Raw genomic sequence first — 12,707 nt, forward strand, 5'->3', positions numbered from 1 at the left:
ATGTTCTGTCATTGCTCTTTTGCAGTCACATATGCAGCACTTTGTAAGCGACTAAGAGTGGATCATTGGTATAAAAATATACTTATCTATAATTAACACCAGGGCATAAACATGTGCAATAAGTTTGTAGTACATACAGCGTAATTTGTCTATTCATAACTATTAAAAATGATGCAGTGGTGCAACAAGGTAACAACTAATATATGCATGCACATGCTTAAGATACCTGAGGGGCAAGAAAAAAACATTTTTTGGGGGGGGTGGGCAGAAAAAAAAGTTCAGGAGGAAAATAAGCGTTATTTTTCTACGTGTTTCTTTTTGTAATACTCATTTTGACCACAAGAGGCTGAAGCACCCCGCCAGGGGACTTTTCATTTCTCTCTGCACTCTAAACACAACATGCATGGACACTGTTTATTGAATGACCAAATCTAAATCACCACTCAGGCCCGTCAGCTCATTTTTGATTGCTTCATATTTCACAGGGAAGTTTGATGCTAGACTTGGCCCATACAGTCTAGCATCAAACTTTTGACAGTGCCCCCTGCTGGAGGCTGCTGGTAACTACTTCTGTTGATGTTAGATTTCGCATTTTGCATTTTGAAGATAAACCATGAGAAAACACAAACACAGTGTACTATAACTGCTGCAAGTGACAGTGACCACTGCGACCATAACTTTTATGTAACATGAAAATGGTCATATATCAGAACTTGAATAATAAAACATGCATGCTGTGTTTAGAGTGCAGAGAGAAATGAAAAGTCCACTGGTGGTGTGATGCAGCCTCTTGTGGTCAAAATGAGTAATACAAAAAGAAATACGTAGAAAAATAACCCTTATTTTCCTCCAGAATTTTTTTTTTTAGGGCAGGTTTGATCTTTGCCATAAGTTACCAAAATGTATCCAGGGTTTGAAATAAGCAGCCACTAGTCAAATGTTGGTTAAATTTGCAAGTGGTTGCTAGGTTTGTTCCATTTACCAGCCAAAAAAAGGGATGAATTAAATGGATGGTAGATTTTGGAATCCACCAACCACAGTGGATAATGGACAAAAACCCTGATTTACCAAGGGCTGTTTTTAACCACACCAGCCATGCTGCAAATGGCAGTGTTGGCATGTGGGGTGGTTGTTCCAACACAATTTTGTATTTTGTTGAAACATTCAATTAGACCAACAATGTAAAGTGAAATTTGCTAGTGTCTCAGGTAAAATATTCAGATTTTCCCAGAAAGGTGGAACTGTAATGTGAAAGAGAGTCAGCCTGTATTTATGCCATAGAATTACATTTACTTTTGCTTCATCTGTGTCATACAAAGTGAGACGCTATTAGCAGCATTGGTTGCTGCAAAAAAATGTTACCTGGCATCTACATCCCCTCTCCACCTCCTAAACCCTAACTTGTTGTGCCAGCGATAATTATTCTGGCTATTATTAGCTTTAGTGCCTGTTGTTAACTACAAGCACTCACCTTTTTGCGAGGATAATTGACTCATAATTCCCAAGTAAATAATTATGGGTAGATAATGACTGTGCTGTAAAAGTTCTACAAAAAGTTTAATCAGTGCAAAACTATTAAAAAAGTTTTGCCGAGTTCACAGAGTGAGTCCAGAGTTATCTCTTTCAGAATGTATTTAATTATCATTAATTGAGATTGTCAAAGCTTATAAGGAACTTGATATTATTCAAACTGAATGAAAAGACCGTTATCAGCTGTTTGATATGTTGATTCCAATGCATGTGTAATTACCATTTTACAGCGTGGGTGCAAGTATTTAGCTCATATTAAAATCATAGTATTAATTTGATGTTTCAGAAAAAAAAGAAAAGAAAAAGACATGTTAGACATGATATAGAATGATAACTTTTACATATATAATTGTATGGTATATAACAGTTGATTTATGCTATTATTTTAATGGTATTATTTAATAAGCACTTTTCTTTTTTTTTTCCGAAGTTCCTGACGACGTCTTTGCTCCTGATTTTGTGTGGAAGGGCTCCTACGATTACAAAGGCCAGAAACAGCCAATGACTTTGACAGTCACAAGCTTTAATGCCACAACTGGGAAAGTCAATGTAACTTTAACCGACAGTAGCATAGAGTTTCTGCTCTCTGGTGAGTCATCTATAAATCATCTGTCACCTACTTCCTCCCCTCTGCCTCGCCTCTCCTCCTCTCACTACCTCTGTGTGTCACTTCCATTTATTTTGAGGGTGCCTCATGTCAATCAGTCAATCACCAAATGATCTCATGCATGAGAGTGGAAATTAACTATTGGCTGTAAAGACGGATGTATTAGTCTGCACTGACTGACTAACTGCCCACTCAAAAGTCACTCGCCCCCCCTCCCCTGCTGTTTGCTCATCTGTTCTCATCTTTTCTCACTGCTTCTATTCTCTACTTCGTTTCTGAATTCATTCCCCTTCCTGCGTCTTGTTTCTTCTGTTATGATTCCCTCACAATTGTATATCCTCATCTCTTTATACACATCATTCCTCGTACTGCCTCTTGTCCTCTACCTTGTAGGAGTGTACAAGCGCCAGGAGGCACGGTTAATGCTCTTGCTGTACCAGATGAGAGCGCTGGCCCACAGCTCCTTGAGCAGGATTACTGATGAGACCTGGGCAATGGATGGATTTGTGAGTATACACAGGAATTTGACGCAGCTGGCCAGTGATGTCTTGGAAATAACTGAGAGCTGTGACTGTCTTATATTTTTTTTCATTTATTTTGTTTGTTCAGTCTGACAGACAAGTATAATATTGCAGGCAATGGGGCTGCAACTCCTCGGGAGCCAAAACAAGCCTTTCTTGGACTGAATCAAGCCAATGTTTCCTCATTATTCATTTTTTTCTCATCCTACTTAACTTGCCAGCTAAGAAAAAAAAACACAATACATGAGAAGAAACTGACAACAAGCTGAATAGTAATTTCCTGGCTTATTGTCTGTTTTTTGTTTACATATATTTACATTGGCTGTACATCAGATGCACCAGTGGCTCAGTATGAGTCACTTCAGCATTCCCGCATTGACAATTTGCTGAATAAGCTCAGACACACACCTGACATCTAAGGGACCTGGAATGACTGCAGAACAATTTTCGTTGGTGGAATTGAAGTTCCTCTTCTAAAATAAACTTCAAGGTCCACTTAATAACAACGTGTGACAGTTGACTGCACACCACTGAGCTATTGATAGCATATTGCACAGCTTCTAAAGAGAGGTTCAGAGAAACAAAGGTTTTATTTTTGAATGTAGCATGACAGAGTGTGTTGACTGTCATACTAAATACAGTATACTGTATGCAGTTTTTGATGTTTAGTGGAATAAATGCGACACTCTCTTAGGTGCCAAGAAAAATCTGATAATATTCATGCTGTGAAAAGAAAACATACAATGTTTTTGTTTTTAAGCTTTGTGGGTTTTTTTTTCTTCTAGGTATCAGCTGAGCCTGAGGGTGGCAGCTATGTGTTCCAAGGCTTCATACAGGGTAAAGACTATGGACAATTTGGACTACAGAGACTTGGTAAGTGTCTTTTCAGAACACTGAGTCACATTGCCATTGTTCACTCTTCATCTTTCATTTTCACAATAAAAATAGAGAAAGCAATGATATATGAGGCCCTACTCCACCCAAAAAATGTGTTTTGATTGTTATAAATGAATAATTCAGTGGCAGAAATTGGCACTAAGAGAGTTTCTCTGTTCTCAACATAAATCTGAGTTTAAGATGTTTGTATACAAGCCAGGGTTTCCAGTGCTGGTCCAGTTGTTGTGGAAGATTTCAATGTCCTTGACAAATTCCAGTAAATTTCCAGTCAAATCTGATTGTGTTTACTGAGCTTGAAAACAATTGACAGTACTTTTATGTAATGTGTTTAAAGTTATAATATTATTATGCAATGAAAACACATGCTACATGCCTATCAGCTATGCACTTGAGGTCATACTGGTGAACAACTACTGAAAAAATAAGTACTTGTTGTCTTCCGACATTTGTTTTTTTAAAGTGAAAACACATGTTTTATGTTGTGACATTTACTGGATGTGACATACAATATAGCCAACAGCAAGTGGGTTATTATTAGCAATTACATACCAAAAACGTTCATGTCCCCGATGATCTCCCTTCAACTAGCTGCCACCTTATTTAGGTTTTTGTTGTTAAATCAGGAGGAATTGTTTCAATAACTTTAAATTCCATGAATCAATGATTGTTGCGCATTCAAAGCGTGCAACAGGAGGAGAGGAAATAAAAGCAGGGTATCCAACAAAAGTTTAGCTCAAAACAGCAGCGCTGCATAGCTAGCATCTAGTCAGGACATTCCGACAGAAAACAACGCACATAAACTGATTTTGTAGCTAACACCTGCATTGCATTTAGTTTGGTAAATGGGTCAGAGGGAATTATTTTCATCGGACACTGTGGCCGGAGCAATTTAAACATGACAGACTTCAACAGATTTTTCTGGTTAAAAAATTAGGGAATTAATGGATAACAGAAACCCTGAAAGCATGTTTTGTGAAATAACAGTCGGTTCCACTTTGCAATCTATATAATTGTGATGAACTTAAAACTGAAATGCTGAACATGTCTTAGATTTCGTTCTAGTCACACCTACTGTTACTATGGGAAAAGTATGTTTTAATAAGTCTAGGTTAAACGGCTCACTCAAAGATTTGTGCCACCTCCTTTTTAAAAAGTAAAGCTACATAACATTTGCTTTCTACTGACCATGTACCTTCATGAATAGTGTGTCACCATGTCTATCGTCAGTTGAGGAATGTAACTTAGTGTATTTACTTAAATACTGTAGGAAAGTACAACTTTCAGGTACTTGTACTTTACTTGAGTATTTCCATGTTATGCTACTTTCTACTTACTCAAGTACATTTCAGAGGGAAATACATCACTTTATACTTACATAAATTTATTGAGACTTCACTAGTTACTTTTGCAGTGATATACAACTGTTACCCAGTAGTAACAGAAGTATGTAAAATTAGCTCCAAACACAACATGACAAACTACATTATTTGATATGTATTCACCAGTTATATAAAATTAATTTAATAATATTTTATAATGACATAACCCTTTGAGAGGAGTACAAAATGTGTAGTTTTACCTTTGATACTTTAAATTAATTTTGCTATTAATACCTAGGTGTTTTGCTTACTGTAAGTAACAGGAATTCAAGACTTTTATATGCAGCAGAGCATTTTTAGACTATGGTATCTCAACTTTTACTTAAAAAAGGATGTCAGTACTTCTTGTAATTTAGTATTTTTGGACTTTGGTATTTCTACTTTTATTTACGTAAAGTATCTCAGTACTTCTTGTAATTGGATATTTTTAGACCATGGTATTTCTAGCTTTACTTAAAGTATCTCAGTAGGTCTTGTAATTGAGTATTTTTAGACTATGGTATTTCTACTTTTACTTAGCAAAAGATCTCAGTACTCTTTGTAGTTGAGAATTTTTAGACCATGGTATTTCTACTTCTACTTAAGTAAAGGATCTCAGTACCTCTTGTTATTTAGTATTTTTAGACTCAGGTATTTCTACTTCTACTTTAGTAAAGGATCACAGTTCTTCCACCGCTGCCTTTTGCCACACTCATAGAGCACAGAGTGGATCATTTCCTTCCACACTGTCGTCCCTCATTTCTTTGCGCTCAACGTTCCTGTTGTCATCTCATCTCATGATTGTCTTCAACAAGATTATCACAGTCGCAGTGATCATTATCGGCGTCATCATTATGGCTGGCGTCTTTATCAACTGGCTGCTGCATCTGCAACTCGTCATCATTGTGATCATCCTCCACTTCATTATCATCACCATCATCATTATCGTCACCAACAGATGATACGTACTTTTCTATTTTTCCATTTTCTGTCTTCATTGTTTTTGTTTGCACCATTTTGTCTGAATATTTTAGATCTTCTTCTTTTACATTTACCACATTCTTTTGCTAAATGTAATGTTTTTCTTTCAGGTTTGAGTGTGAGAGAGAATGTTACACTCCCTGACCCTGAAACCAACGCCTCCACCAACAGCAGCTCTGTTGCTGTCGCTATCCTTGTGCCTTTCTTTGCCCTCATCTTTGCAGGCCTTGGATTTTATCTCTACAAACAGCGGTATGTAGTGTATCCTGGTGTCTTCTATATTGCATTCTGTATTGGTTTTGTTTCCACATGAGAAAGAAAGTAGTAAGTTTTCATGAGTCTGTGTCCCATGTTGAGTTTAAAAGTTACTCACTACAGACCTGATGTTGAAAAAGTTTCAGGAACCCAGATTCATGTAGATGTTTTAAGAGTTGCAGCCAAAGGAAATATACATCAAGATGAGGTAGATAGTACACTGTGGCCCACTTCCACGGCCTGTTTTACTGCAGCAAGGTTCCTCACTGGATACAGAAGCTTTTTTGTGAGAGGCTTCAAAGCATGATGCAATATTAGTCAACGTGTTACCGTCCAAACCGCATTACAAAGCAGCAACGTCAGGCATTTTTAATGAGAGCAACTTCAATATGATATGCAGTATATTCTGTGCCCTGTATATACATATGCGCTATATGAATGTGTACAGTGTGTAGATGGGTGGATTTTTATCTTAATTTAAAATATTATCTCTCAGAACAGTACATAAATGTAGAACAACATATCCTCATGCAACAATTTGTGTGCTATCTATGGAAAAGTAATTCAAAAAGTTTGTATGACATCTTACAAAATAGTGCCTCTATTAGTTAGGTTTAGGAAAAGAATTATGGTTGTGCCCTGTCATGTTATGCACCTTAAGTTATAATTTGGGGGCTCGCCTGGTAGAATGTGCGCCCTTCATTTTTGTTTGACATGTCCACCACCTGACCTTCCTCCCTACTCTGACTTAACCATTTTTTTGCTATGTTGTCTGACTGCCTGCTTTGCTTATATATGTACGGTAGTATAATCCGTTGGTCACAAGATCACATCCTTCCGGCTCAGAAGAAAATGAGAAAATAAAGGCAGAGAGGGATTACATGGGTTATGTACGAATTATAGCGCATTACTTTTCGTAGGTTTAAGTATGAACAGTGACTGAGAAGAGCCTCTGCAGAACTATGACATGCAAATTTTGCACTCATTATGTTAGTTACCAGTGAACTGGCATAGGGCTCCTCTGACTGATATTTTCAACAATAATTACAATTCAGCCTCATTTACCTACTGCAGCTGTCCACACCAAGATAATGGAGACATGTTTATCGGATTGGAAGGAGGGGAGATAATTGGGCCACTGTCTCTCAACTAATATGAAACCTCCTTTTTTTCCCCAGGAAAACAGATAAAGCGCAGTACACAGGATGTTCTGTCCATGAGAACAACAATGGACAGGCCACGTTTGAGAATCCAATGTACAACACAAACACAAAAGCCGCTGAGGGGAAAGTTGTCCGCTTTGACCCCAATCTCAACACCATCTGCACCATGGTTTGATGTCTGCTGAGTATGAGAATAACAGGAGGGAGAGACACACACATAAGGGGGAATACCACTTCTCCTTGTTTGCTTAACATGAATATATATCGACATATTTATATTTTTCCCTGTTTCTGATGACTTAGAACAAAGACACAGAATTGCTCAGAAACATAAAGCACACTTTCAGCAACGCTTACGTCAGTTGCAATCGATCGTATACAAAAGATCAAAGATTTGAGAGAGAGGAAGGGGAGGTCCCACACCTTTCCGGATCTTCCCGTAGTTCGGAGAAGAGGGGTGTTCTTTACACTCTGTGAGTGTTGGCTTTATGAATAAAAGAGCCTCTGGCATATAGATAAAATAGAGTATTTTATGCTCTGTAGTATAAATATAGAGGGGTTACTTCACAATGCCAAATGAAAAATTTAAACTTTTTCTTTTGAAGAAAACAGCCCACATCTAGACCCTTTTTTTTATTTTTCTTGTCTTAGTCTTGTATTCATCCTGATGAAAGTTATTTTCTCGTATAGAGGTAAAGAGCCTCTCAACTGTGAGTTGATCAATGTAATCTTTAGAGTCTATTTTCCGAGCAGTGGGGTGTGTGAGAGGAGATGAGGAAGTGGAGAAGAAACTGCCTCTCTTTGAATAGTGTCTGTGCTGTAGTCTGTTCAAAGTTATATGCTCAATTATACCTCTTAATTGGATGGTACCTCCTATTGAAGAAATATATGGCCAGGGATTTAATTACTGAAGTGCAGTACAATTTTTCGAGTGCCACTGGGAATGCTAGGGCTTTTATTGTTACAGTGCAGGTTCTGTGACAACAATGGAGTGCATTTTCTTCACAAGAGATATAGTCCATATTACTGTTTATTATCAAGTTGTGTGCGATGAATTAGTTTTTGACAGAAATGATCAGGTATGAGAGTTTAAATTGCTGACTAGTCTGAGAGTCTAGTTTAGGCAAAGTGTACCTTTCGGTATAATGGTCATGTGGGATTCATCCATCTATTTAACCAGATCTTAAGTTATTGAAACTGATCTGAAAACTGATTTAGTTTGGGTAATTTTAGTTTAGGATATTCCAGCTCTGAGTGTGCCAAATAAACCAAATTTGGTGTGAATTAACCCCAGCCTTGAGCCTGTATATATCAAGAATCTCAAAGTAGAAGTTCCTTGATTAGATATTTCAGGTTTTATAGAATGACAAAGTCGAGATTACCTGCAGTGCACAGTACCTACAGCTGGCCAGGTTTCCCAGAAGTTTATTTAAGCCTGGATGTTGGTAAATCAAAGTGCAAAGATGTGTCAGTCCAAGGTCGAATGAATCTTGCCGACTTGTTTTATGTTGAAAAGAAAAAGTTTGACATGCATCTGCCTTACTTTAGAGTAATTCCAAGACAGAACAAGTGCAACCTCCACACCATGTCTGGCTTTTCATAAACTAAGCAGTGTTTGTGTTTGCATAATTCTTTTGGGAAACCGTGCCTTAGTCAGTAAATACTTGATCCGCACTCCTACTCTGAGACACTTGATAAATACATGGCCTTGGCCTATTTTATTGACACCCACTGATACAAATGGTTATTTCAATGTCTTACTGAACCATCAGCTTCTGCCAACAAATGTACAGTATACATGAAAAAAATTTGCACACTTTAACACGAGCCACCATCAGTATTGTATGTCCATCCAAGTCCATCCACGTTTTAAAATGAAAAATGAATTTGACATCATCTACATCATTGCAGTGCCTTGAATACTGTATGGGCATATGTTTTTAAGGAAGACATAACATTTATTGCATTAGTGAAACTGTACATCAGTGTAATTTATCTGCACAGTTTGCAATGATTTGGCTGAGCGATGTCAGCTCTGGTGGTTTATCTAAGAGGAGGTGTGTTTGAAAAGCAGCTCATAGTTTCATACCTGTGCATGTTGGCAAAAAGTGAACCAGTATAGCAATTGCTGCTATAGTACTTTGTACCACTATGTTGATTCCTGTCATTGCTGTTACATTTTGTACATTTATACAGTTTTGATACTTGATGGCATTCTTTGGCAAGATGTCTTGTGTTATCGATATGTAATATATTTTGCGAGTTCATATTTCTTATGGATGAGGAAAGAAATGCACCTGGTAAAAACAGTATATGGCAAGTCAGTCTCACATCAGACTCTGGAGTAGAGTAGAATGCTTTTAAATGTACCACACAAATTGTTATCCCATTCAGAAACCTGTGTATATGAATATGTACATATTACAAAAGTTTTGTAAAGAGATATATTTTTTATGCAAATAAAGCATTTGTAAGTTATTGAATATGTTGTGTAAAATTTCACATGTAAATGTCATGTAAGATCAAAAAATGTTTTGTATTTTTTCTTTCTATCAGCAATGTATAAATCCTTAATTTATATATAAAATATAAAATAATGAAGTTCAATGTTGCTACTCTCTTTTATTAATAGAGATGCCGGTGTTATGAAACTCAGCAACAGTATTCACAGTGTAAACAAAGATGTTGCAGTAAGCTTTTATCATTCAGTCTGCTGCTTCTCTCCGTTACACCTTTACACATGTTTTTATGAATTTTCTATTTGCTGACCACTGCTTGGTTTAGCCAAAATAAGCACATGTATCATCTCTGTCCTAAGGCAATGCCAGTCGCATTGCATTGTGGCCAATAATCCTTGTTAACATTGACACCTGGTGTGAGCAGAATCTCAAGTTGAAATGGTTGTATAATTTGACTTCTCATCATTCTCATCTCCCTGCATTCAAGAGCAGTCAAACTGCAGCATTAGCTCCTCTGAGTGTTCCCTATCTCAACATTTTCCGAGTGTCATTTAACCTTCTTTGTGTCACTGTCAGTGGTAAAAAAAAAAAATGCTTTAATTTACTACAGAAAAGGTACAAAATGACATTTGAATGTACTTTACTTTGCATGTGACATGAATTGCAGTTTTGTAAATTGTATTGTATAGTCTTGCATACTTTTATATTGTTTGTCCGCAAAAGTCTTAATCTATAACATAGTTATCTAATAATATTAGTGGTTTAAAAGGTAGAATATTTCCCTCTGAAGTGTAGTGGAGTAAATCTGGAAATTGACATGAGACTAAAATACCTAAATAATGTAAAACGTCCTCAGATTTGTATTTAGGTACAAAACTTGAATAAATGTCCTAATTTACATTCCAGCACTGGTCAGCAGAGGGATGCAGAGTAACTAAATTTACAGTAATTTGGATCAATGCATCAAATATAGTCTATTTTTTTAGTCCTGGAATTTAATAATCCAGTTACTCTAAAACATGATAATGATTTTCGTGCATTTTTTAAAATGTTCCTGAAATGTAAAACCTACTTGTTCTTGGACAAGGCAACAATTTGTGGCCTGTGAAAACAAGATGTTTTTCTGTTATCTTGATAAGACTGCTCTTGACCACTCATAAAATTGACTCTTACCTCAGAGAACAGCAAAAAATTTGAAAACCCTGGTGAATCCCAGTAATCAGTGGGTACTACCAAAATAAGAACAAATCGTGATACAAACAAAAATAATAGAAAATTTGTTAGTTTATCATTTCTTGCTTGAGGCCCACTGGAGCATTTAAGGGAAAAATAGGCTTTTATTTTTTTGCACAAATAACAGTTTTTACCATGACATGGTATCTACAATATATGCATTTGTAACTGAAGCTGTACAATTCCAGAGAACAGCTGTATGTCTGAGAAAAGTTTGTCAAAGTTATCTTTATTAAAGTTTAATGTTCCAACAAATCGAAGAATCAGCTGTTGTAGAAAGTGAAAAAATACTTGCATAGAGAACTGAGTGACAGTCTGGATTGAAATATGTGGATGCATTCTACAGAGTCTACATGACAAGGTGACAGTTTGTCAGGACATTTTGTAACTGACTAAGATGAAGCTAATTGCTGCAATCAAAGTAGAGACGAACAGCATGGGAGCGTGACCAAGATCACAGAACGCTCAATACAGAAAGTATGAAGAGGCCCCATAAAAAAATCTAATAACATGCTCTTGACTGGCAGGAACAGGTTTGATTTCAGACTAGGGTTAAGCATATACTTTAAAGTCTAAGCCTGGGATTTGTGTATGGATTAGAAATATTTGCCAGAAGGATTTTCCATTGAAGTTACTCTGAAGCTTCATCACCCTTTGGGTGATGATGTAATATAAGCTGGTGCTAGTCCAATATGTCAAATAGGCTCACAGTGTTTGTTCAGTATGGATGTTTGCTCAGTGTAATGCACTAATAGTAACACCCTCTAAACAGTGATTTGACCCCCTGTTTGCTCTTGGAGCGACACATAGCTTCATCAGAGCTCTGGTTTCTGTGTTGGAAAATCCCTTGAGAAAGCTCTCTGGTGTTAAGCAGTGCCGCCGTTTGTACCATGTCATCCAACAAATGCTCAATTGCGATCTGGTGACTGAGCAGGTTAGTGCAGTAAGCTGATTTCACTGTCCTGTTTGTGGAGGCATTCGTGGTCTGTTGGCGTGGGCATGTGCCTGCTGTAGAAAATCAATTTGCAGAGGTGCATGTGCGGGTACAATGAAGGGATGTTCCTGGCTGCCTCTGATGTTCAGATACCCCGTGGCGTTCCTCCACTTTCATCACAGTGTTGAATGTGTGCCATGAAATCACACCACACAGCATCGGCAGCCAGCAATATTGACACATTGCATGATAGATGGAAGCTCTTGCGTTTCTGTACATAACAATAATTCTCACCAACATAAAACAGCAGGGTGTCTTATTGACCTGAATGGGTATTGTTGATAGAATCCTCCAACAGGTGGAGTTTTTCACTCCTTATCCTGTGTTGTACAATGTGTTTACTCTGAGAAGCAGAAGTTGTAAAGTTGTTGGGGTTTTTTTCCTCCTCACACGTGTCAAAGCGTAATGAGTCGTGTGTGCTTCCATGGATATTTTGGCTCTTATATGCTGGGTTGTCAGTTGACTAACTAGCTTCTCTCTCGCTGCATATTTCAGTCTTCCACTAATGAGCCATTTTCTACAACTCTGCTCTCATTGGCCAGATGTCCTCAGGGTGGTGGACTGTTCTTGATGCAGATGGAAAGCTATTCAGAAAGGAAAAACCCCGAAGAAATACCAGACATACTTCAATGCAGGTAAAGCTGTCTGAATGTCATGTCTTAATAGTCTTAGGCTTAAAAAAAAAAAAGAAGAATCCTTATTTTTTCAT

At 37.3% G+C, this 12,707-nt stretch overlaps 1 protein-coding gene across 2 annotated transcripts in view; it reads left to right on the top strand.

The window, feature by feature from the left end:
* LOC121945336 (CUB and sushi domain-containing protein 3-like) overlaps positions 1–9,913 on the top strand; it is a 235,458-nt gene extending 225,545 nt beyond the window's left edge. For both annotated transcript variants that reach the window (XM_088084026.1, XM_088084027.1), the window contains exons 66-70: positions 1,961–2,119; positions 2,531–2,643; positions 3,444–3,531; positions 6,005–6,146; positions 7,328–9,913. In XM_088084026.1, coding sequence (XP_087940152.1) covers positions 1,961–2,119; positions 2,531–2,643; positions 3,444–3,531; positions 6,005–6,146; positions 7,328–7,487 — 662 coding nt within the window. In that variant the 3' untranslated portion in view covers positions 7,488–9,913. The remainder of the gene's footprint in view (positions 1–1,960; positions 2,120–2,530; positions 2,644–3,443; positions 3,532–6,004; positions 6,147–7,327) is intronic.
* Positions 9,914–12,707: the final 2,794 nt, after the last annotated feature.

This window comes from Plectropomus leopardus, chromosome 11, assembly GCF_026936395.1.
Source record: "Plectropomus leopardus strain MGB_pleo_1.0 chromosome 11, ASM2693639v1, whole genome shotgun sequence".
Classification (NCBI taxonomy): Eukaryota; Metazoa; Chordata; class Actinopteri; order Perciformes; family Serranidae; genus Plectropomus; species Plectropomus leopardus.